The 26,361-nt window shown below is 40.7% G+C and overlaps 1 protein-coding gene across 11 annotated transcripts in view; it reads left to right on the forward strand.

Annotated features, from left to right (window-relative positions):
• The window catches only part of PCSK5 (proprotein convertase subtilisin/kexin type 5), a 489,089-nt gene that overhangs the window by 54,990 nt on the left and 407,738 nt on the right, over positions 1 to 26,361 (forward strand). Inside the window, exon 1 of one of the 11 annotated variants that reach the window (XM_036855668.1) lies at positions 11,933 to 11,981. The exons of the other annotated variants lie outside the window; for them this stretch is intronic. Within the exon in view, the coding sequence (XP_036711563.1) occupies positions 11,934 to 11,981 (48 nt within the window). The 5' untranslated portion in view covers position 11,933. Of the gene's footprint in view, positions 1 to 11,932; positions 11,982 to 26,361 lie in introns of those variants that run through there. 11 annotated transcript variants of the gene reach the window in all.

Raw genomic sequence — 26,361 nt, forward strand, 5'->3', positions numbered from 1 at the left:
AGTTTGAAACGGTAGCCTCCAATTAATTCAATTATTACATACTTAATTGGAACCACGATACTACTGTTACATCTAAAAATAAGAAAAAAGTCATCATCATAAATACTGATTGCCTGCTTATTATGTATCTGGCCCTGTTGTAGGTGCTTTATATATACTAACTCAGTGTTTTGCAACCTTTTTTCTCATTATTGTCCTCCTAAGGTGAAAAATTAAATTAAAATTAACTTTATTAATTTGAATTTGAATTTAATTTAATTTCTCCATAACAAGAAACATTGAACAGTAAGGAATATGTCTTTGTCAGGCAGGGTTGCGCTTGGGGACACCACCACCATTCTAATGTCTAAGATCACCCTCCAGTGATATCATTCTTGGTGAGAATACATTTGATGCCCCTGACAACCCTAAGAGTAAGGTCCTGTGATTACTCTACCTATTTTACAGATGAGAAAACAAAGACCCTGAGAGGCTTCATAACTTGCTCAAGAAGCTAGTTTCCAGGCTGTACCATCTTAACCACTGTACTCTGTTGCCTCTGTTTAGTCATTCATACCAGTGGATGCCTTTCTGCAAATACATTTTATGTCTCAAACAGTAATCTTCGTTAGCAACATGGTCGAGTCTGTCCAAGTCTGTCCTGTTTGTTACCCCCTGGTTAACATACATCTGAATTCTGGCCTTGGCATACTTTGTAGTTCTCAGCCTGAGCCCTTTACTCTGTCCCCTGTCTCAACCCTTTACTCTTTTATCTTCTTTAATCCTTTTGATAACCTGTGGGGTGAGTAGGTGTTATTAACCTCATTTTACAGAGAAGTCAGGGAGGAGCCGGGAGATTAGGAAACCTGCCCAGGGCCACAGGGCTGGTAAACTACTGACCTAGGCAAGCAGTCCAGACGGGTTATATTCCAAAGCCCATGCATGTCCTGGGTCATTTCTCAGATAATCTCCCATGGCAGCATAAACTCTGGGTGGGCTTCCAACATCTCATCACACATTTGAAAATCTATTAATATCATTTAAATGTTTCTTTGAAATAATTCTAGATTCATGGACAAAACAGAGTGAGTTAAATGTATCTTCTGCCAAACCTAAGAGATTAATAGAAAGATTTATACATAATTTAAGGTACAAACTAGACAGAAATATTGGAGCGATAGCTAGAAGGCACTGCTGCCTGAAAATCAATTAGAAAGGAAGATAAAATACCTTGGAACTCGGGCAGGATTATAAAATGGATGCAGTTTTTCCTCCGTGGCTTGCCTCTCACTGAAGTCTTCTCTCTCCCCTGTATCTTTACATCTTTTTGTTCTCAGCGTCCTCAATATTCTCTTCCTCAGCAATTCTGAGACTGACTCTCAAAGCCTTAATTCACAACAAGTTACAAAAGATCAATTATAGCTTAAAGTATTATTCCTCCCCAGAGGATTTGTAATTTGGCAGAAATTGAAGCTTAGGGGATAAATGTTAAGGGTGACAGTTTCGGCTCAGGGTGGGGAAATTCATAGGAGGGCTTTACTGAGCTCCTGGCATCCTCCCAGATGGCTGTTGTCTACAGACTCACCCATAGGCCTGTTTCTCAGGTTCTAAATCAAATTGGGTGTTGGTTTCATGGGATTTCCTATATACCCACCTTTTCCAAGATGTGAACTCCGTGCCCAGCTTCTCCTGGTTATTGTGTCTTGTTAGGAAACCAAATCTTGACTGAGTCCTGGCAGAAGGCTATGGGCCCAATGATGAGCGAGATGGCGCCTGCTCTCGGCCCCTCCCGGTGGCCATGTGGGTGGTCTCTCGTGCCTTAGTTTCTCCATCTGTTTTAGTGGAAAGGATCGTAACATTCTTGGAGATCCCAGAACGGAATGTGCTGTGTAAACACTAGGCAGTGTTGTTACAATAAATAGCAAATTAGTGACTCTAGTTTAAATTTCCTACATTTGATGACTTGTGGGTGTACCAAAGAATCAGAAATTGTCACTAGGAAAAAAAATCTTCCTCCTATTTTCTGACAAAAACAGAATTTTAGGATTTTGGCTACCATCTGCTGAAAAGTGCAGTTCTGCCTCTCCCCGTGGAAGGCTGGAACGGGGGCTGCAGTAGAATCTGGCATCCTTCTAATTAGCTGGGTTGTTGAGTTCTGTCTCAAGGGTTCTAACCTGTGTTGCTAGCTTTTTGGTTTTCTAATTTTTACAAATCTTGTTTTTTTTTTTAATTTAAAATATTCTATTGAAATACACTGCCATATTAAGATTGACATTTCTGTTAGGCAAGAAGAGATGAGAATATCTCTATTGTGATAGTCTAGCTTGTTATGGAGACAGGCATGTACATATAGAGAGTGATGGCTTGTTGGTGGTTGAGTGCTGTTACTGTCTCTTTTAGGTGATTCTATTTTGAGAGATTTCTGTTTCCATTTCACATCCCAAGGATCCAGAAGTAGGCAAACAGATCCTCTTCTCTCACCTGACAGTGATAGTTTATGAAACAGAGAAAAGAATATCGACTTCGTGCCCTGAATCCCAGATCTTAGATTTGTCCCACGCAGTATGCCATCATTTATTAGGAATAATAATATCTGCCTTGTCTATGTAACTGGGTTGCTTCGAAGCCCCGATGACATTTGAAACTGCTTTGTAAACTCGAAAAGATTCTGTAAAAGTAACACATTATATCTTATATGTTCTGGTATAATGTTATAAGTCATAATCCTAGTTATTACCTTAAAATGTATATCTCAGAAATAACTAATTTTCTTGTAAAAAAAAAAAAAAAAAAAAGTAACACATTAGTGATAGTAAGTGTAAGGTCGAAATTGGGGTAAACCTAGTTAACTTTCTATGATGCCCGGGTGAGAACAGGCCCCTGCATCAGGCCCAGAATAAACTCAGCCTTTGACCCAGTTCAGGCTCAACTGTGGTCAGGACTTGACCTCTCTGTGCTCCTGTCCCAGTTAGAATAGAGTGGAGTTCAGGAGTGGAGAATGAAGCCAAGTTTATTAGGACATTCTACTCTGTGTATTTCACAGTGGTTTGCCCAGCCTGACTGTAAACAGCAGCTGGAAGACATTTTGCTTCCTGAGTCCCCATGTGTATCCATGGAGCTTGGAGTTCAGAGGAAAAGCTTGAGCTTTAGAGGCTAAAAAAACTATGTTCAGGAAGCAGGCCACTACCTCTGTAAGATTCATGAACTTGAGACACTCTGGGACTCAGTTTATTCTGTGTGGCAGGGTTGTTTTAGAGATTAATTGAGATAATGCACATGGAATTTTTTTTTCCATGGAAGACTCTGGGCCCTTGATTTGGAGTCAGAAAAACCATTTCTGTTTTTATCTTTCATTGACAGTGAACATTTGGGCAAATGATTTTAGCTCTATGAACAAAAGTTTCCTTCTGTATAAAACGGAAATGATAGTAAGAACTCATAACGATATAAAGGTTACAGAGGTTGATTTACGCAAAAGACATGTAAACTTGAAAGCAGTATATTCATTCATTTATTCATTCAGTCAACACTACACATCTACTTTGAATTCTTGCCCACAAGGAGTTAGCAGTCTAGAGGCAGACAGACAGAGAAGGTGACAATTACAGCATAGTAGAGTTAGGCCTCTGATAGAAGTGTGCCCACAACACGGAGGGAACATTGAGAAAAAAACTGTAATTATTTGAGGAATCTGGAATATCTTCCCAGAGGAGGGGAGACCCTTAAACCAGCCATTATGGAATAGAAGTTGGCCTGTGGGCAAGAAAATTGATGTGGCACAAGGAGGTTCTAAAAAGACTGGCGAGACTTTCAGGCGTGTGACAGGGAATGATGGTACCTTCATTTTGGCTGGAGCTTAGGGGTGTGTTTGTGGGGGGCAGGTAAGGTGGGGAGGTACAGAGGAAGAGGCTGATAAGGAGGTACCCTAGGAAGCAGGTCTTGATGCACTGCTTATTCCATACCCAAGCATGTAGGCTTCAGCTTGCATGTGTTAGGGTGTCATATCCTACATGTGAAACTACAGAATACCATGTTAGTATTAAATGATGATGGTACTGAGCTCCCATGAGCTGCACATGCAGTCTGATACTCCTCACCACCCCGCCTCCAAGATTAGAGAAGGATTTGCACTAATCCAGTGAGCTTCTTCCCTAAGCAGTCCACCACATTCCAGACTCCGGGGCTCTGGCACAAGCAGAGATATTTGCCAGGTGAAGCTTAAGAACGCTTCTGAGAGTCAGCTCACATTTGTCTCATCTGCAGCAATAAACATTCAAGTTGAAAGAGCATTTATTGGGCACTGCTGTGTGCAGGGGAGATACAAGGATGAGTAATGACAGTAGCTGCCTGTTGTCGAGCCCTCAGTGTGGGTCTGGCCTGGTTGTGTGTGCCCTGCTTGTGTTAACTCATTTAAATACTCCAAAGCCCTCTGAGATGGGTGTTGTAATCCCTATTCTTCCTAGCTCAGAACAAGCAGTTTTGCATAAACACCTAGTTTGTAGAGGAGCTGGGCTTTCAGAGTCGGGTGCCCGGGACCAGAGTCCATGCTCCAATGCCTACTCGTGGCATATGATGGAGACAGATGTGTACATGACTAAACGAATAGAAGGTGGAGACTTGAGAGTGAAGGAGATTGTAGGAAAATAACATAGACAAGAGTTAGGGTCCTTCTTCAAGTGTAAAATAAAAATAAAAGGTTTATTACAGGATAAAATAAAACAAAAAATAAAATAAAAATAAAAGGGACAAATCTTTCTTTTGCTTACATTTCTTAAATCCTAAGTCAGAAGAATCAATCAGGGCAATTGTCAGATTCTAACAGGCTCACGAATTGAAGGGGAAATGAAAGAGTGGGGAGGAATAAGGTTAGTTGCAAACAGCCGGAGTTAAGGGAAACTCAACAGGCTAGACTTTGGAAGGAGTGAGAAGTCTGAGAAAGCTTTGTGGGCAGCTAATCATTGAAAGGAAGTGGGGGTGAGGGAAGCAAAGCCATAGAGAGAAACTGTCGGAGAAAAAACTAATTTTAATATTCAAGGAAAACGGAGGGCATGTGATCATGGGGAAAAGGCATGATTAAGGAAGGAGCAAAAGGAAATTTAAAACACCGAAGATTGCAAATTTGATCTTGTTAGTATAAAGTCCAGTTTATTCTTTTTATTTATCACAGGGTCGCATTTGTTTATTACTCCCCAAATCGTATGTATGGAAGAGAAGGGCAGAGGGGAGCATCGGACATCCTCAGGATTCCCGCCATGCTCTGCTCATTAACATCCAACAGCTGTTTGCCAAGCTCCTGCTAGGAGCTCAGTTCTCTGTGAGGTTCCACAATGAATTCTAATCTTCCAGAGTTTTGAGAGTGAAGAGGGGTGCAGATGACACCAGGACAACAGGCTTGAACTGCAATTGTCCTGTCCAACAGGGACATCTAGTCACCCTGTTCATGACGAATAGGGCTCTCTCCAGGCTCAACTTATTGACTGTCTTATAAGGCAAACTGCAGCCTGTGTGCAATCAGAATGAAAAGTGGAGTGGTAGAGTGCTGAAGGACTGGGTCAGGCAGCAAGTGCTGGAAGAAGGACAGCTTCTTGCTAATCTAACAGAAGAGCTGTGTGGCTTAGCTGTGTCCCTGATTCCACCAGTTACTGTCGCCCCCAACTGGATTGAGTCTTTGTGATTGAGCTGAGCCTGAAGTTCAGGCTTCCTGATTGCATCTGGTGCCTCTGTGTAGCCTTATCTCCCATGCGTGGCCCAAGATGGTAGGGCTGGTGTACTCCTACAGGGAAATGATTCAGGATTGCACTGACTTGATACAAAGTGATTTAGCCTCCAGAGAAAATCCAAGAGATTTAAAGCCTTTCAATTGACTAGTGCCAACATTTTCTTTACAGTTAATTTAGCAATCAATTGATATTTTAGAATTCATTCTCTCCTTGAATCATTTAAATGGGTCTCCAGTATAGCAGCCACCAGCCACAGGGGGCCATTGTGTACTTGGCACGTAAATTTACTCAATTTAATTAACTTTAAATTTTAAAACTTATCCTTGACCCAGTTATTAGAAATCGTTTGTGTCTGATACAGTTTGGGTATGTGAATCTACTGTTTCAACTGTCAATTTTATGGAAGCTAAGTACAGATCGAGTATTATTGATGAAAATTTGGTATCTTAATTGAGATCTGTTTTAAGTGTAAAATACATACCTGATTTTTAAAGACTTAGAACCAAAAAACTGAACATATCTCATTAATATATTGAAATATCTCATTAGTAATTTCTATATTGCTTACATGATGAAATAATAACATTTTGGAGTACTGGGTTAAAGACTTATTAAAATTTATTTCACCTGTTTCTTTTTGCTTCTTTAATGGGTGGGGCCCCTAACAAATTTAAAATGATACACGTGCTTGCTTTCTCCTTCTATTGGGTAACACTGCTTCAGGTGTTGATTACCTGCAGTGTCTCCAGCTCTGAGCTCACCACAAACAACAGTCGTGGAGGCGGTGAGGTTCCTGCCCTGGTAAAGCATGCGGTTACTGTGGGGAGGATGGAAAATAAACAGATACACACAAATAATCGGCATGAATTCAGGTTGTGGTAAGTGCTGGGAAGCAGTTATGCAGGGTGATGCTGGAGTAATTGGGGCAAGGAGGCCCCATTTAGAGAGTGTGGTCGGGGAAGGCCTCCCAGAATAAATGATTGAGCCGAGACCTTGGAGGATGAGGAGTTGCTGGGAGGGATCGTAGAAGGTTTCTTGGAAGAGAAGGTCTTTGATCTGAGTCCTGAAGGGTGGGTAAACTGTGCTTCCCTTAGCTCATTCAGAAAGACTTCTTGGGCTACTGGGTCAAAAGGAGGATGTAGAGAAAGCTCCTGGCTTGAGACCAGGCTTGGCAACTCGGAAGGCTCAGATCCAGCTGGGCCAGGGGCCAGGCAATCGGCCAGCACATGAGGAAAGAGTCTGTTGGCAGATTCACCCTCCTGGAGCCAGCTGGATGTTCAAGGCTAGGAATGTGACAGGGTGGCCCTTCCATAAGAATCCAGACACTTTCAGTTTTGACAACTGGGTATTCACAGCAGAATACACAGTAGGTTTTCAAACTGTGGTGTGTGTGCCTGGCTCCGTCGTTCTGCCTAACCTTGGAACGGGGCAGAACGCACTGGGATTGATAGTCATTGTCATCTGCTGCTGGAGGTCTCAGCAGAGATTTGGAAGTGGACTGAGAACCAGCATAACATGCCCCATCTGTAGAGAGTGGCTCTGTCAGTGGGTGTTATGAAACCAGTAAGACATCACCCCTGACTGGCTGGCACAGATTGAAATGGGACCAACAAAAAAGTGATGAGTGGTGACAGAGTCCCAAATGGGCATCTTCAGGGACCCAGCCCTGGTCCTGTCTTGCTTCATAAGAAACTGTGTGTGTAATGGTTAATCGAGTGGGTTCTGGAGGCAGGTCTTGTCTGAGTCCTGCTTTGCCAATTACTAGCTGTGGGAACATGGCAGAAAACTAAACCTATCCGGGTCCCAGCTTCCTCATCCATGATAATGTCCTTTACACGATGCCAACTGACCTCCTAGGACTGTTGTGGGGATTAAACGATAAGATACATACACAGAGTCTCGCTCATAGAAAGTGCCTGATAAATTGTAGCTATTATTATTATTGGCATCATGTTCATTATTCCCTTTTTTCTTTCTTTTATTCTTTTGAAATACCACAGAAAAGCAAAGTTAAAAGATCAGCTTGGGCCATAGCTCACTGGTTAGTATTTTGGGGATACTTGATCTGACGCAATCAAGAGAGAGATCACTACTAACACCGTTCTGGGGGAAAATAACATAATCTTGGCTCTTCTGGGCTGCAGACTTTGGCAAACCCACGGAAATCACAGCTTTCCTCTGAAATTGCTCTCACATTTCCAGTTCCAACAATTTACAGTGAAAATCTAAGGAGCTTTTGTGTTTAAAATAAGCAACTTGGAAGAAGAAGAATTACGGGGGAGGCATCTTCACCTGAATCATTTTGTTGGCAACAACTGCCCTGCAGCATCCTGACATTTAGTTTTCGTGTGGTTCTTAGCCAACTTAGAGAGGTGTGGACTCGTGCCAGGCAAGGAAGAGCAGGTAGTGTCAGAGCATTTGTTTGAGTTCAGTTTTACTTTTGGTTAAAGAATAATTGAATGATGGCTTGTAGTGTAGTGGAAAAGCATGGCCTTAGCTGTGGGTTTACAACCCAGCTCTGCATAGTCTCATGGGTAACCTTGGGCTTTTCTTAGCTTTTTTTTTTTTTTTAATTAATTAATTTATTTATTTTTAGCTGTGTTGGGTCTTCGTTTCTGTGCAAGGGCTTTCTCTAGTTGTGGCGAGTGGGGGCCACTCTTCATTGCAGTGCGCGGGCCTCTCACTGTCGCGGCCTCTCTTGTTGCGGAGCACAGGCTCCAGACGCGCAGGCTCAGTAGTTGTGGCTCACGGGCCCAGTTGCTCTGCGGCATGTGGGATCTTCCCAGACCAGGGCTCGAACCCGTGTCCCCTGCATTGGCAGGCAGATTCTCAACCAGTGCGCCACCAGGGAAGCCCTTGCTTAGCTTTTTGAATCTCAGTTTCTTTAGCTGGGAAATGGAGATAACATCCAGCGGTTTGTTGAGAGGATTAGAGACCGTATGGATAGAGTACCTGGGACTGACAGTGTGGTATTTGGTGAGCAGAGCTGATGACACTGGCAGCTGCATTGCTCTCCTGTCTCAAGAGAGCACGTCTACCTGTAACAGGGTAAAAGTCCTTTGGCCAGAATACAAAGAAGTCGGTGTTCTGAGAGTTCCTTGTGTCTTGGTTTTTCTTTTTCGTTTCTTTCTTTTTTTTTTTTTTTTTTGATATTTTTACCTCAAGACTGAATATTTATATTGCTTGACTAATATGTTTTAAAACTTTGAGTGTTCTCAGAACACTCTTCCTGGCATTATCTCAGTGTTCTTGAATATTTTACACACATCTTGGGTTAAAAGCAATGAAATAAAACTTGTGTTTAGAACACGGTTGTAAAAAATGCCAACAGTGGAATGAGTTATGGGGTGGTCAGCACAAGCCCACCAAAGACTGGTGGCCTTCACCAAGCAGTGCTTCCTTTGCACCTGGGATGTTTGTCCATTGTATTTGATGGTTACTAGGTGTGCGCCTGGGCATGTTTTACGTATGACTGAGGGAATAAAGCCCACAAATGCCAATGCATGACTAACAACAGCATAATTTCAGTTTGATGAATGCCATTATTAATTCATGGTTCATTTCAACTTCACGTATTAATTAAGTCCTCACTGCATATCTGCTGTATGTGTTTACAAGGCTATTTCCTTGTAGGCTCACATTTTAAATCCGGCAGTTCATTGTCAAAATTTAGAAAGCCAACTTTGTTTTTTTTTTTTTTAAACTTTGGGTTTATTTGTTTATTTATGGCTGTGCTGGGTCCCCGCTCCTGCGCGAGGGCTTTCTCCAGTTGCGGCAAGTGGGGGCCACTCTTCATCGCGGTGTGCGGGCCTCTCACTATCGCGGCCTCTCTTGTTGCGGAGCACAGGCTCCAGGCGCGCAGGCTCAGTAATTGTGGCTCACAGGCCTAGCCGCTCCGCGGCATGTGGGATCTTCCCAGACCAGGGCTCGAACCCGTGACCCCTGCACCAGCAGGCAGACTCTCAACCACTGCACCACCAGGGAAGCCCCGCCAAGTTTGTTTTAAACAGTACTTTTGTCTCTTCCTGCCCATGTCGGGGGTCATTATCCATGTTGGTTCAATTTTGCTTAAAAGCCAAGCATCAAATATTAGACTGTGTAGTGGTGGTCAAAGGGCAGGCCTCAGAGGAGGAAGACCTTTCTTATCACAAATTAACTGTAACCTCACTTGGATTCAAGTTCGTTATTTGTAAAATGAAAGGTTTGAGCTAGATAATCTCTAAGATCTCTGCCCAAAAGGCAAAGAATCTGCGGCAGGACATAAGAGGCTGCTAACTGAAGTGTACCGTAGGCCTTGATCCCATGTTTATTGGTGACTTTTTTGGTGAGGCTATGTCCCCCTTTCTTAGGTGTATGAAGCAAAAACTAATAGATGCAGAAAGCTAGTTTTTTGCTTTTTTAGTCCCTGATTCCAAAATAGGAGGGAATTCTTGGGAAGAACAACATCCTGAACTCTGGACCTGCCCCATGAGGGCCACAGATTGCCAACAGTGATGGGATTTGTAGTTAGGAAGTAGAATCCAGCCCGTGAGCGGTGGAGGGCACATTAGAGTGAGACAGCAGAGGGTAGATGACAAGCATGGTACGGTGTACAAGTATACAGATAAGGTCCCTGCCTGCAAGGCGGTTTGCCCTGTGATGCCATCTTGGCTGCTCTTGGCACTAAGCCCCTGTATCAGCCAGTGCATCTAGAAGTTAGTCCAGGGTTAATGCTTTGGGTGCATACCAGCTTGTACTGAGGCAGGGCTGGAAAGGGCCCTGGAGGTAGGTCAGAGAAAGGAGAAATCTCTCCAGAAGTCCAGATGGAAGGCAGTTTCAGCAGATTGTTTACCATCTGGGAACTGGCCAAAATGCCTATCGGAGATGGTTAGACTAGCGATGGGGAAACCAAAACTCTGACAGTTTCATCCTATTCTAGAGGATGTGGGGTAGCTAGAAAGTGAAAAAGGACATCATGGTTGTCACCTGCAGTGCTTCTCTTGACAAAGGTTTTTTAATGGCTACTTATAAATAGGACATTTATTGGGTACTCCACCCAGAAAGAGAGCAGCTTACCATCCCAACCTCGTGGGAATGTGCTCTTGAAAAATCTCTCTTCTTGCTATAGAGATAGTCCTGTTTTTAGTGGTTTTACTGACTTCAATTAAATTCAATTAATCGCAGGTGGACCTACCCATGTTTGAACCCCCAGTGTGTCCTCTTAACCTGTCAATAAACATATTTGACAGTTTGGCCCCAAGAGTGCTAAGGGTATTGGAAAGGAACTATTTTCTACCAAACACCTACTATGTGCCCGTCACTTTGGCTCACAACACGCCAAGGTAACTGATAATTAGATAGGTCAAATCACTTAGGCAAGGTTACATAGTAAGTGTTGCTTTCTAGAATTAATCTAGAGCCATCTAGTTTTGTCTGTCCTATTTCTACACAACATATACTGTGAAACCATTCATCCCTGCACGTTATATCTTTACATAAAGGAAAACTAGTTCTGCCTCTGCATGGCTTTTTGTTCTCTCCATTCAGGGCACAGTCAGCCTTAGTAAACAGAGAGCCTCCAAGGGGAAGGAGGTAACCCATTTCCACTTGAGTCTCACTGCAAATACAAGGTGACAGGTTTTAGCCAGGGCCCCAAAGGAACTATGATGTGCTTCAGATGTTCAGCTTTCACCTCACCCCTTTGGATGAGGGTTCCTATTTTCTCTATCGTTGGCCCACTTCACAAGACACAGTGTAGCAGGAGGAACATGCTGAAGCTTTCCAGAGGTTGCAAGACAGAACATTTTAGAGCAAGAAGGGACCAGGGAGAATCCTATGTTGCTAAGACATATGCCCCTTGGTGTTATAATAACTTCACCACCTGGGCTGTAAGTAAGCTCCTGGAGGGGAGAGACCTGCCTGATCGTAATTGCCAGCAATTAACTAAATTGTCTCCCCTGCTCCAGGAAGTCAGAGGCCTGTTGGTGGATTCACTGATAAAACACCACTGCCTGGCACCTGGTAGGTGCTCAATAAAAGGGTTTCCAATCAGGTTGATTTGAAAGCTTAGCAAGGATCACCTATATCAAACAAGTGTGAGGTCAGTCTCAGGAGCTAGGCCAGTTGAGGCAAGGCCTTGAACGCCAGTCCGAGTCTGTTACAAAGTTCTGCTCTATTCTTCGTGCATTTACAGGCAAATTAATTCATTCAGCAAATACTTACGGCACCTCCTTTGTCAGCTAGGTAATCTGCCAAATGCCAGGGACACCGATATGGGAAGTACAGTCTCTTCCTTCTAGGAAGGTAAGCTTTCATGGGGAAGCCTGACAAATCAATAGTTCGAAGGCTTTTAATAATGGTTGTGGCAGAGACAAGCATAGGTTGCTCAGAATGCACCAGAGGAGGAAAACAGGTGCCTTCACCAAGAGGGTGCTAGGATAAAAGAATTTACCTACTGAGGTCCTCTGGAAGAGCTTGGAGGATGAAAGAAATGAGGGCCAAACTTTATAGAAATCCAACCAGGGAATTATTAGGGATTTCAGTGAGAAAGATATGAGAAAATCAGCATCTCAGTTAGGGTGATGGCTGTGGAAATGCTGAAGAGTGGTCAGATCTGATCCATCAGTGGTGGGGACCATTTGATATGGTTTGTGGAATCTTTTTGTGACCTGCTGTATTGTGAGCTTATTTAATTATTTATATTATGATAGAAATCATTATTTACATACCTACTTCCTTTTCTAAACACGGCTTTGGTAAACTCTAAGACATATGTGTTCATTAGAATTGTTCTATGGAAGGTCCAGAAACCCACTTTAATGGGGAAACATCATGACTGCCCTTAGTGGAATTCTGTCATCAACATAGCTTTCCCTGGTTCCAGTCTTCCACCACAGGCTACTGCTGATTACTCCATAAGAAAAAAAGAGCTGGAAAGTTTATTTGCACAAAACAAACAAACAATGAGAAATCTTAATTCTCAGAGGTTAATGTAGGTTGCCCTAATGCTAGACAAAAAGCAGGTCTAAAAATTTTAGAGGTTCAGTAGAATCTTACTCACCACGTGGGATCTCAGAACTTTTGAGATTGTCTTTTCTGGTATGAAGCAAAATACTTTATTCAAGAGATGGCCTACTTTGGAGGGTGGGGAGGAGGGGATATTGATTGGCCTTACTGTTTATCCACACTTCCTTGACCTTGGAGGCAACTCTCTGAACCCCTGGGCTCAGCTCACTGCTCTGGCCTAACACCTGGAGCTTGTAGAGAGGGACATTGAAACCAAAGAGGTAACAGGGCTGGATTGTACAGATCTCCTGATTTCCAGTCCAGTGTGCCTTTGTAAAACTTTGACCTTCAGTGTCACATTCTGGTCAGTTGGGACTGAACTCAAGCTTGCAGCTCTTGGGCTAATGAAAGCAGTAAACTCCTTGGTGGGCATAGTTGGGCATACCAACACATCGCCATGGCTGCATGGTGGGTAGTCTTGTGTCAGGAACTGTGCTAAGTATCTGTCATGAATCAGCTCCTTTAGTCTTCAGATCCAATTGTCTGCCCCATTTGACATTCAGAGGTTAAGTAACTTGTCTGAGGTCAGTGTGCTTTTCAGTGGATAAGCCAGCATTCTCAAACACAGGTTGCATGGACTCCAGAAACCCCGCTCTTAATCAGTAACCATCATGTCTTCTTTTGTCTCATCTTGTCAATTCAGTCTAATTCAAAGCATCTGGGTAACTAAGGAATTGGTTACAATGAGTTAGTGTTTTGTTTTTTAATTTGGGAGATTTTTAGACCTTGAACTTCCTAGGCTTTTAAATGACAAGTCAGAAGGTACCCTTGAGGGAAAAAGGATTTCTGTCATCACTGCCAAGGCTGTGCTGAGAATTCTTTTCCTGATTCAGATTTTTATTTTTCATTCATCAGACAACTCTCCTGTCTTTTGCAGACTTAACTGAGTGTCTTAACCCATTTTAAAATGCTTGCAGCTGAGTAATTGAGGACCTCTGCAAAATTCCTTACATTGATGATAAAAGCTCCGGTGTTATGCCATTTTGTCCTACTTTTTTTCCTCCTTCCCTGACCTTTCACCCACTAAAGCTTCTAGTTAAGTGATCAGCTTTGACTAATCTCCAGGCATAGAAATGTTATAATGACACAAAGGGGGAGGAAAAAGATGTGCTCCCTCAACCCACTCCATCAGCTGAAGAGAGATTTCAGTGAGGGGCCACTGTGTTCTATGGAAAGAAACCCGGGCGTGGATTTACTTGATAAGGATTCTTGCTTCAGGTCCCTTACTATCCTGTGACTTGATCAAGTCACTTAACCTCCCTGTACCACAGGCTCCCCACTGGTGAACGGCTGATCTTTTCATGGGACAGTTTGGTGGTGTTAAAGAAACAATAGGTAGATTTTATTTTGCACAAAACATGGAAAAAATCAGAGTTTTACTTTCAAAAGCATGAACCAATGATTTCTTTACCCACTGGAAATCAAAGTACTGGAAAAAAACCACAGCTGCCACCACCTATATGATTTATTCCTTGGCCAAGCAACAATGACTTCATTGGTCTGTTTTGAGCCTAAATCCAGAAGCTCCTATCTGAAAATGACAGATCATTTCCCCTCTGTTTCCAGAGACTGAGAACTCCTGTCCTACTAGAGCTTGTTTTTTGGCTTTCCCTAACGCATTTGGGGCTGAAAAACAACTGGACTACCAATTATTCCTTTACTGAAAGAGTAGTGAATACAGTCAGTCATTCTGTAAATCCTTACAGGGTGCTTGCTCCGGGCAAGGCACGGCGTGGCTGCTCTGAGGGCCAGAGAGATGCTGCTTTCATCCTCCTGAACCTTCACAAATCCTAGGCATCATCTTCAAGCCTGTCGTTGCCGTTTTCCTGCTCTGCCTTCCCTCCCCTAGATTCTGAGCTGCTAAGTGTTATACTGAACCAAGTCTAAGAAGTGGACTCGGCGGGTGCTACAATTTTGACGGCCCTTTCTCAAGTAGCCAAGACTCAGTAGGGTTGCCGGGAACTGTGGTCCAGACCAAGCTCTCACTCCACCGCCGAGAGCCCGAATGTGCCAGAGTGGAACTCGTTGGAGGAGGGAGAGTGATGCATTAGAACTGCTGACAGCCCCTGGGTGCAGTAAAGTTCATCACGATCCCATGAACATTGACACAACAGACTCCAGGGCAAGGCATCCAAAAGACACAGCAGGAAAGAAGGAAGCTTGAAGGGGGAGAGCTGTGGCTTCTGGGTCTCCCCACTGAAAATGTGTCAGATTTGATGACAGTGATGAAAATGTGCTTTCTCTTTCCTTCCCTGAGCCTCAGCCCCAGGGCTCCTGTAATTGACTGTGGTGGGTATGAGTTATGAGTTCAGGGAGAGGGAGGCCGAGTGGAGTGACTTGGCACTCCTCGGCTGTGACACGGAGGCCGCCAGGAAGCTGGGAGCCAGGGCGCTGCCTGGCCTTCGCAGAGGGCAGGCGGAAGCTCCAACGGGCACACTCACTCATCAGGCCCCGCTCCAGACTTTTATGTGCTCTGACCTGCAAGTTTGGTCAAGTACCACCTTGCTGGAAGCCTTGTCAGTGGTTTCGAGGTGAAGGAACAGCAGTGAAATTGAGAAAACATTTGGTTTGCCTCAGGCAACTGGATTTAGGTGAGAAAATGCCAATCCCTTTCCCATTGGCCCAGGGATTTTGGACAGTATTATTCCCGGAGGCTGAAGGCATGCTTCTCCCCCATCCTGACCGAAGTAGCTGTTTGCTGAATATTTCAGAGGGTGATGATGGTGTTTAAGAGCTGCCACAGTTCCAGTGTTTTTGTTGCAAAACACCCCTGCCATCTCTGCCAAGTATAAGGTTAGGGTTCAGGAAAAAAAGGGGAAGGAGTGGAAACCCAAGTCAGAGACCCTCTCCAAAGGCCCACCTTTCTCATTTCTCTCTGCCTTTTGGGGGCCCAACATGGGATCTTCATCCAGACTTCTCCCCACCGGTGACTTCATACTACTTATTTACTGACTTACACATTTTGAGCTCATTTTAGGTTTAAAAATGTCAGTTAGCCTCAAAAAAACATAGAACACTTGTGCAGACTTTGTGCATTCATCCCTAAAGTTGCACATTTATCTTATAGCAACAGGAGGAAGAGAAGACATTGATTTTTAGCCCAACCCCATTTGATTCATAGTGCTAGAGCTTACCAACACAACAATTGGTAGTTTCTTGATTTCCAAGATTTGCGATCTTGACAATAAAGAGATTTACAGATGCTGGAAAGATTAAAAAACAGAAGCTATCAGAGTATTGAGAATGCCTTACATGGAAAAAAGAATAAAATGGATGAAATTAAAACTTCGGGTACCCAATTCTGAATTTATGTACTCACCCCTCCCCCTCAAATTTTTCCACTGTGATCAAACTCATAGCAGTAGGGTCCATGGAAATTAGAAACAAAAGCTATTGCCATTTATATTTAAATAGCTTGGAGAATAAGACAATGTGTGCAGTGGAGCTGAATTAGTCACTAGAGAAGAGTGTTTCTCCCCATATGAGTATAACTTTTACAATCATTGCTCGTGAGCCATGGAATTAAGTGGTACATTATATTAAGAAGTAAGATGCTGACACACTTTTGGTATTTAGCAGATCACCCCATGTCCTCTGCTTGGAGAAATAATGAGAATGACTGCCCTTTCCTTTGCCAGCATTTGCCTCTTTTTATATTAATCTCAGCTGAATTGAACAATTTCTCCACTCTGTACAAAATAATGCTCGTCTTTGTATTCACTTGATATACAACTTGAGGGCATCCAGTTTTTGCAAATACAGATCTGGGAATATCTTGAATGATTTATTCACAGAGTTGCAGGATTGGTCAAAGAGAACCAAAATCTATTAAGTGATTAACACTTTGTTTTAAGGTAAAATTGTCATTTTTGCAGATATCTAAAACTTAAACTGTATTAAGGGCAGAATGAGGTGTAACTTTAAATGCTCAGTGGATTTCATTAATTACCTTGCCTTGGCTTTCAAATTGCTTAGAGGGTGGTTATTCAAAAGACAAATACATGTAGAATGAAGTCATGCCACTGTGTTTTTAATGCAGTGATAATCTTGATCCTAGAGTGAAGCTGGAGGGAATTCTGTGCCATCCCAATTTAATCCCTGCCTTAAGATTGCATTTAATCAAAAGTGTGAATTTAACTCCAGGTGGCATTCAGACAGTAGAATTAGTTTAGGTACTTTACAATTCCATTTCCTTTTAATACTTTTAAGCAATCAAAATTGTTTTTCGAATTTCCTCTCATTGCTTACATTAATTGTCCTAAAGTTTAAAATAGAAAAACCTGAAATCCAACTTTAAAAATGCAACATTCTTTGCCATTCAGGTATCTAATGAGTTCACATCACTGGCTTTTCCTTCTACCACTTCTATCCCATGAGCTGGGTGCATCTGTGTGCTTGCGTACACACACACACACATACACACATACACACACACACACTTTTTTTTTTTTTTTTTTTTTAACAAAAATCAAATTCTATTTTACCCACTGGAAAGCATTTTGGCATGACTAGGAATAGGGAACTATTTTTTCCCCTAGAGGACAAATTAAATTTGTCTCAAAAGACAAACATGTTACATTTGAAACATATATAAAATGTGTCATGCCTTCAAGGGATTTTAAGAAAGTTTAGGAAGTGACACATCAATGGGAAAATGAACCTAAAATCTTTTGAGATTATCTTTACTGGAAAGATAAAGGGAAAGCAAAATATAGATATAAATATATGTACTGTTATCGGACATAGGGGAAAAAAACTGTTGCTCATGGGTATTATTACTAGTGGCCAGGATGTGCAAAGTCTTAAGTTTAAATGTTTGAAAATAAGCGTTCCTTAAAGAAATATGCCCTAACATGTTTTTTCTTATCAGTTTGGCACCTTTTCCTGTTTTGCTTTGAGTTGGTTTCCAGTCATTTTCTTGTTCTAATATTCTACCTCTGTAGCTGCTTTTAAAATCCTACTTCTTCTGCCATATCCTTTGCTTACGGACTAGTTGTTGACCGTTTAAATATTGGAGATGCTCTTTATTAGTCTGGGAGAATGCATCATTTAGCACTGTGGGATTCATTGACTTTATTTAACGCTGGGCCCTTGTAGTTTATGAAAGACTGCTGGTTTCTGTGTTAATATGCCAGGTTCTTGACCTGTGTCAACCACTACTTCATTCATCATGTTTATCCATTTGAATTGTAGACACTGTCTTTTGTTGCTTCTCAGACTTAGTTTGGGAAAGTGGAGGAAGTGGTCCCATCTCAAAAGATAATCTGTACAGCAGTAGGTTTCAAGTTGAGGATCAAACCGAGAAGGGTTCCATGATACATTAAAAGTATAGAATTATATATAGAAGGAACCCATCCTATTCATTGCTAGTAAAGTAATAACTTGTGCTATCATCTTTCTGTTGTTGAAATATGAAATATCCTATTATATTTGGTAGAATTAAGCATACACCCTTTTTAGCACCCTCTCCTGTTTAAAATTTCCTCCTATTTTTTTTAATAAGTAGAAGACTTAAACATGCCTAACGGAAAATGTATTAGTTCAGTGTAAAAATATTGTCTAGCCCTCTATACCTATTTATTGAGGGCCTGTTGTCAAGCATTGCCCTTGATACTAAGAATACTAAAACTTAGCTTCTTTCTTTCAAGGAAGTGGCAAGAAACATGCAATTAGAATACAAGGTACTAAGCCCTGTAAGAGCCTGCATTTGTATAGCACAATATATTTTGAGCCTCACACCAAAAATGTCATTTTACAGGTGAGAATATAGAACGTTAAGGCTTATGTGATTTGCTCAAAGTGGACAGGCTAGTAATTGGTGGCACTCTACCAAGAACTCAGGTAGCACACTTTCCCAGTTCATTATTCTGCACTGCCTATCTGTGACATAGTCCAGTTCAGCTCTACCCCTCTGCATGTATAGAGCACATGCTAAATATTTTTACATATAGCTCTAGAAATAACCTCCTTGCTTTTTGAATAAACCTAATTTAATGTTAAATTGTTTTGCAAAATTTGTCCAACACGGATATTATATCCTTTTTTGTGGAGTTGAAGAGGTGGTAATTGATATGTCTGAGATGGAAGGATTAAGTAACTTTGTCTTCTGATTAGTAATACAATGTTCCATACCTGCTGATACACTAAATAGCATTTTATGCCTTATCCTTTCCTTATGCTTGAATGCTTCATACTTGGAATCCTTTCTATCCTAGAAGTCATTTTATAATTTCTCAGCTGTTTAGATGACATTGAAACTGTGATTTTTACTGCATAATTGAAAGGACAGAATCTGTATCAAAGCTCCTTACTGGACCAGTTTATAGTGGCCAGCATCACACAAGTACCATTCCTAGATCTGGGCAGGAGGGTCTTCTGCCCAGGGCCTCATGCTTTAGAGGGCCTTGTTGAGCCTTTTTTTCAGCTGAGTTTGTCCCTACCAGCTGAGGAGTTGGTGGGGCCTTGGGGACATGCCCACCCTGAACCTGTGTGGCCTTCTAGACCATTTTCCTGGTACTCAGGAGCCCAGAATTAGTTGACCAGATGGCTGGGAACCAGCTTCCATGACTTGTGTGCGTCTCTTTCCTCATCCATCCACTGGAGGGCAAAATGCACTACTGGTATACCTACCCCTAGGCCTTGAGGGATTGCCGTAGGCATCTATGGCCCATGGATGAGCTGTAGACCAAAATACAGACACACATTGTTTTAGGGCTTTTGCATTAGCTATTCACATTGCCTGTAATATTTTCCTTGAGACATTTATATGGCTGGTTTCTTAATATTCAGGATTCTATTAAAACATCACATCTTTCAAAGAGGCCTTTCTTGACCACCTTACCTAAAATAACCCCCTCCTCCATAATCACTCTCAACCACCTTACGTTATTTACTTTTTGCACCATTTAACACTATGAAAATCTATTATATAATCTTTTTATTTATTTACATGCTTATGGTCTAACTCCCAGTGGAATGGAAACTGCCTGAAGGCAGGAAATTGGTTATTTTGCTCACTGCCATTTTGTAGCATTCAGAACAGTGCCTGCCACATAGTAGGTACTTAATATTTTTGGAGTGAATAGAGAAATGAAAGAAAAGGCCTTGAGGGTGGGGAATAAATTTTACTGCTTTAACTGAATGTAACCATTCATTTTTCCCTTTCATACATCATCTTACCAGAAATGGAGAGGAAAAAAACTAGACAACAAATTAGGAAATTAAATTAGAAGTGTGCAAATTATAGTGGAATAGTTTAAGGGAATAAATATAACTTTAATTCTCTAAAAGTAAGTAATACAGTTAGAACCATAATGCCATGAGTTTTTCATGAAACAAAATAGAACATGATTAAATTGATGACACATTTAAAAATATAGGGTTCTCTTGGAGAAAGCCAGCTAATTATAAAATTTTAGGGCAGTTAAAGTTTTTCACTGTGGCCTGCATTGTCTTCTGTTACCCTCTTCTAAACATATGTGCAGTATTTATTTCACAACTTTCTTCTCAATGACCTTACAAAATTGTATGATTCCTCATATTCCTGACTAGATGATTCTTTAACATAAGCCTCTGATGTCTGCAGTCATTAAATAGGATTCAGTGTTCCTATCTCAAGGAAGTCAAGTGAAAATTCTCCTTCAAATAAACAATAATGCTTATTTTGTTCACAAGTAGCCCTCTGAAATAAGCAGAATTCAAACTATTATGGGTTTTTTCCTCCAAAAAGAGGAATCAAATAACAATGTCAGTATTTAGTAACTCACTGATTACCAGTTAGTGACTAGATAGCGCAAGATTTAAAGACTATTATACCCTGAATGCATAATTTTACTAGATTCTCTGATTCTCTCAGTGATTACCTCTGATTTCTTGACCAGAATTTTAGAAAACTTTTGGGATATGTTGGCTTCAGATTTTAAGGTTTGGAAGTAGCTTGTCAGTGCCAAATCGTCTCCATCAATCCCTTACTTCCAAAGGAAAAAATTACACGGCCGGTATGTACTTAACTAGTACTTTTTGTTTGTTTGTTTTCAAAGTCAGAGAAGAAAACAGAGGGGAGAAATAGCTTCGTGCTCCTTTCCCCCATTTTGTCAAAGCTGATCAAAAAAGAATATGAAAGATGGAATCCCACATATTTTATTCACTGGCATCTGCTTCATCAAATCACGAAAGTAGTAATATAATTTACTATGTTCCTTTCTAAATATTAATCTTGCATCTGCACAGAATGACTTAAGATCCTCTGTCCACAGGAGCACCTGTCTCACCTCTGTATTGTGTTTAACACAAACTTTTCATTCCCAGTCACATCAGAGAGTAGACCACATACATCGACAAAAATTTCAAAGCCAGAAGAAAGAGAGTAGAGAGCATATTTAGTCTGTCTTCTATCATTTTACAGAGGAAGGAGGCCCACGAAGATTTTGCAAGGTCACACAGGTGGCTGGTGGCACATTTGAGATTATAAACCAAGTTCCCCAAATTCCAACCACTTCTCTTGGTTACTTACCCACCTTTTCTCAATATTGGCCGTGTCACAACATACTATAACACCATCTAAGGTACTTTTTATATACTATTTTTCTCATTATTGCTTTTAAAATATGTTGTAATTTAGGCATTGGGTCACATTTGATACCATTGGATTACATAATAGTAACCAATGGAACATGTTAAATTAAAGGAAATTTAAAATTGTTTGTATAGGTGACATACTCACATAGTTCAAAAGTAACAAGGTATTAAAGGGCCTACAGTAAAAGTTTTCCCTCGTATTCCTGCATCTCAATCACCTAGTTATTCCCCCAGAAAGCAACCAGTGTTATCAGGGTTTTTTGTGTACAGTAATTACCTCAGAGAGGTGCAAAAATTGTAGTATCTTTTATAGACTGTTCGTACCTTCTTTTTTTTTTTTTTTTTTTTTTCATTTTAGGCTACATCATGGAGACTATTCTCTGTCAATACATAAAGCCCACTTCATTATCTTTTATGGTTGCATTGTGCTCCATTATAATGATATGTCGTTGTTTATTTAATTAATCCCTATCAGTGTATATTCAGGTTGTTTATTACTTTCAGTTATTACTAGAAGTGCTTCAATAAATAACCTTGTATATTTACATGTGTTAATAAAAATGTAGGGTAGCAGAAAGTAACACAACGTTGTGAATCAACTATACTTCAATAAAATATTTTTTTAAAATGTAGGGTAAATTTCTAAAAGTAGAATGACTTATTTCAGGATTTTTGTAGGTAATGTCCACTTACTGTCCATAGAGTTGTATAGATTTACATTCCCATCCCCATTATATGAGGATGACTATTTTATCATTCCTCCCTAGTAGTATGGCATCAATATTTAGAATGTTTATATCTGAAAGGTGAGATGTGAAAAGCCGTATCTTGGTGTGGTTTTTTTTTTCTTTTAAATTAATAGTTACTTTATTTATTTATTTATTTATTTTTTTACCTGTGTTGGGTCTTCGTTTCGTGCGAGGGCTTTCTCTAGTTGCGGCAAGCGGGGTCCACTCTCCATCGTGGTGCGGGGGCCACTCTTAATCGCGGTGCGCGGGCCTCTCACTATCGTGGCCTCTCTTGTTGCGGAGCACAGGCTCCAGACGCGCAGGCTCAGTAGTTGTGGCTCACGGGCCTAGTTGCTCCGCGGCACGCGGGATCCTCCCAGACCAGGGCTCGAGCCTGTGTCCCCTGCATTGGCAGGCAGATTCTCAACCACTGCGCCACCAGGGAAGCCTTTGGTGTGGTTTTAATTTGCTTTTTTGTATTTATATGCATGAGGTTAGGCATGTTTTTATATGTTTAAGAAACTTGATTTACCTTTTTGGAGGTAAATTGTACTCTTCTCTTTTGCCTGTTTTCCTATTGAATTTTTCTCTTATTGATTGTAGGAACTCTTTTTTTTTTTTTGAATTTTAATTATTTATTTTTTTAGCTGCATTGGGTCTTTGTTGCTGCATGCGGGCTTTCTCTAGTTGCGGCGAGCAGGGGCTACTCTTCATTGCTGTGTGTGGGCTTCTCATTGTGGTGGCTTCTCTTGTTGCCGAGCACGGGCTCTAGGCACGCGGGCTTCAGTAGTTGCGGCACACGGGCTCAGTAGTTGTGGCTCGCGGGCTCTAGAGAGCAGGCTCAGTAGTTGTGGCGCACGGGCTTAGTTGCTCCGTGGCATGTGGGATCTTCCCGGACCAGGGCTCGAACCCGTGTCCCCTTGCATTGGCAGGTGGATTCTTAACCACTGCGCCACCAGGGAAGTCCCAGGAACTCTTTATATTTGAGGGAAAGAGCCTTTGTCCATGGTAACAGCTATAAATGTTTCTCTAGTTTGTCTTTTACCTTGTTTATGAAGTAATTTTTGCCACGCCAAATTTATGTTTTCTGTAGTTGAATGTATCCATTTTTTCAAATCACTTTTGTGATTTTTATTATACTTAGACAAGCATCATCCACTCTAAGGTTACTTTTCAAAATTTCCTATGTTTCTCATGGGGCTTATATGGGTTTATTTGTTTACTTTACTTTTAAATATGATTCATTTGGAACTGATCCTGATTAAGATGTGGGAATGGTTTTAATTTTATTTTTTTCCCCAGTTAGTTCGTGTTTCAACATCTTTTATAAAGTAATCTGTTTTCCCCCATTGCTTTAGGATAGCAGCCGTATCATATGCTATATTCTTACATATTTTCTGTCAGTTTCTTGACTTTCCATCCCATTCCATTGATATATCAATACCTGTAGACATTTGCTAGCAGTATGTGTTTCAGTCATTAGCTTTAATATATTTTAATATCTAAAGGGCTGATTTCTCCTCACTGTGGAGATGCTACATATTTGTTAAATTTCAGTTTTATTGAGACATAATTGACATATAAAACTGTAAAATATTTGAAGTGTACCTCATTGTGATTTGATATATTTGATCTATTGAAAGTATCCCCCATCTAGTTAACACATCCATCACGTCACATGTTTATCTTTTTTTTTTTTTTTTTTTGGTGAGAACATTTAAGTTCTACTCTCTTAGCAAATTTCATTTATACAATATAGTGTTATCAGCTATAGTCACCATGTTATTCATTAGATCCTCAGACCTTATTCATCTTACAGCTGTAAGTTTGTACCTTTTACCAACTTCTCCTTATTTCCTCCACCTCCAGCCCCTGGCAGCCACTTTTCTACCTTTTTTTATGAGTTTGACTTTTTTTTTAGATTCTACATATAAGTGATACCATGCAGTATTTGTCTTTCTTGTGATAGATACCACAATTGGTTTTCTGTTTATATTTATATGATAACTTATATAATGTAGATTCATAGACTAACATCCTCTTTTCTCTGATTGCTGACAAATTTCCTTCCCTGTGTGTATAGTGTCAGAAAGTTGGTAAATTCCAAAATCATGAGATATGAGTTCAGCTGAGACTGTGGGTAGTCTTCCCATAATCATCAATTAACGTGCTTTGCTTGACAAGTGAAACTGATGAAAGAGAACATGTTTAGACAAAGATTCTGAAGTGGCAAATGCCCACTGTTCACGTGGACCATGTAGGCAGGTGAACTCTGTGAGTAGAGGGAGGGGCTGTCCTTAACACCCCGTACCACACATGTGGCTTAATTAATGGAGGCTAGATTGATTTCAGAGGTCTAAAGGTTTTTATACTCTGGCTTAAGTGTAGATCCATAATATATAGGAAATAGAACTTTTAGAAGTTAAACCAGTGAGGGAAAGCACACAGTTTTCCTTTTTTCCTGGGCTGACCATAATTTTATGAAAATGAATTTCTAACTGGCTTTTCTTCGCACTGGGCTTCTTGGCAAGAAGTGAAATCTGTATAATGCATTACCTCTGAGCTTTTTTTTTTTAAGGTCTCAAGGACAGACATATGGATAATGGTTTAAAAATATAAATATGCTCTTTCCAGTCATAGAAATCTTCAGACCCAAAGGGTGCTTTTCCCGCTTTCCCAAAAATGTAGGGCTATAGACTCATACTCATAAAACACCGAAACAAAATACATGGTATCTGACACTAAAAAAACCCAACTGTACTTTTCTTGAGTATTGCAGCCCTGTGATCAGACAGAGTGACTTATAGTCAAATGTAGATGCCAACTTGCTGTGCTACCTTCTAGCCACTGAGCCCTGTAACTAAGCATTTTTGTTTGGTAAAATTACAGAAGAGATGGTGTTTGGTGAGGTATTTTGTTCTATTTTAGTACCTATAGTTCATCCGGGAAAATGGCTGTCACTTGGTTTTCTCACATACTTATCCCATTTGTCCAGTTGTGCGTGTGTGTGTGTGCACGCACGCACACATGTAGGGAGAAGTACATACTTACAGTGTCATTGTAGAGACAGTTATCCACCCTACCCCACTGTAGACTTGTTCTGAGCTTGAGCCATCTCTTTATTGAGTCCACACGAGATCTGACACCTTCTGATTTGCGAACACATGTATGTTGGCAGTTCAGGATTTATGGAGGCTCTCTTAGGAAAGACCACTGCCAATATATAATTAGTTTGAAAAGCATTTGGTCTAAACAGATCTGCAGCCTTCTTTTACCAAGTGTGCAAATATGAACTAGTTCCATCTTATTGGGATAAGTCTTAAGAGACAGTACTATAAGGACTGTAAATGTAATTTGCATAGTCAAAATTTTCATAAATGGTCTAATTAGTATAGTGATAGATCCTGCATCACATGTCATTCATGAAGATAATGACATTTTTATGAAGCGGAGAATTGTAGAATAATTGCTGAATATTCCTTGATAAAATTAAGTCCATCAAAGGCAAAGATTATCCTTAGTCATCTTTATATTCCCAGTACAGTGTCTGGTATTGAATAAGCACTTACTGCATATTGAATGAATAAATGACTTTATGAAACTCATTCCTCAGAAAGATTGTTTGAAATAAAGAGATTAAAATGTTTTCTGGAAATAGACAAAATACATGCAAGCTCATGCTTGCTGCTCCACTTTGATTGAGAAGGAAATTGATTTTGTTCTGTATTTTTAGAAACATGGTCACTTTAAAAACTACTCTCTTCATTTAAAAAAATTACACACATTTTTAATGCCCCATTAGTTTCAGTGTGGTTTCTAAATAGCAGTCTCTTGGAGTAAAGAAAAAACAAGATCCTTATTAGCTTGCCTGACAGCTATTGTCCTATAGTTTAAAGAAATAACATGTAATACCTTTTATCCAGTGTGCACACGTGTGTGCATGTGTGTGTGACGTAGAATGATTCAGTGCCACTGAGTCACTTGGTCTAGATTAATTAAAGCAGGAACAGAAAACTTTCATTTTCCAGTGTATTATTTTTTATTTATTGACTTTTCTCTGTACTGATAATTTTGCTTAAATTACCTAGCAGAAAATGCACATATATGATGCTTAGCTGTGATCCAAATCATAAATAGATCTTATTTAGGAGGCTGTGTGATTCTGTTTGCCTTGTTAGTGATGTAACTAAGAATTCACTATTTAAATTCATCTTGCATACCAGTCTTCTTGTTGAATAATATTTCCTAATATGAGAATCATAGAAATTTATTAGTTGGGCTTTTGGCCTTAGTACCTTGTTTATAGCTATGCA

The sequence above is a fragment of the Balaenoptera musculus genome, chromosome 6 (genome assembly GCF_009873245.2).
Source record: "Balaenoptera musculus isolate JJ_BM4_2016_0621 chromosome 6, mBalMus1.pri.v3, whole genome shotgun sequence".
Taxonomy (NCBI): Eukaryota; Metazoa; Chordata; class Mammalia; order Artiodactyla; family Balaenopteridae; genus Balaenoptera; species Balaenoptera musculus.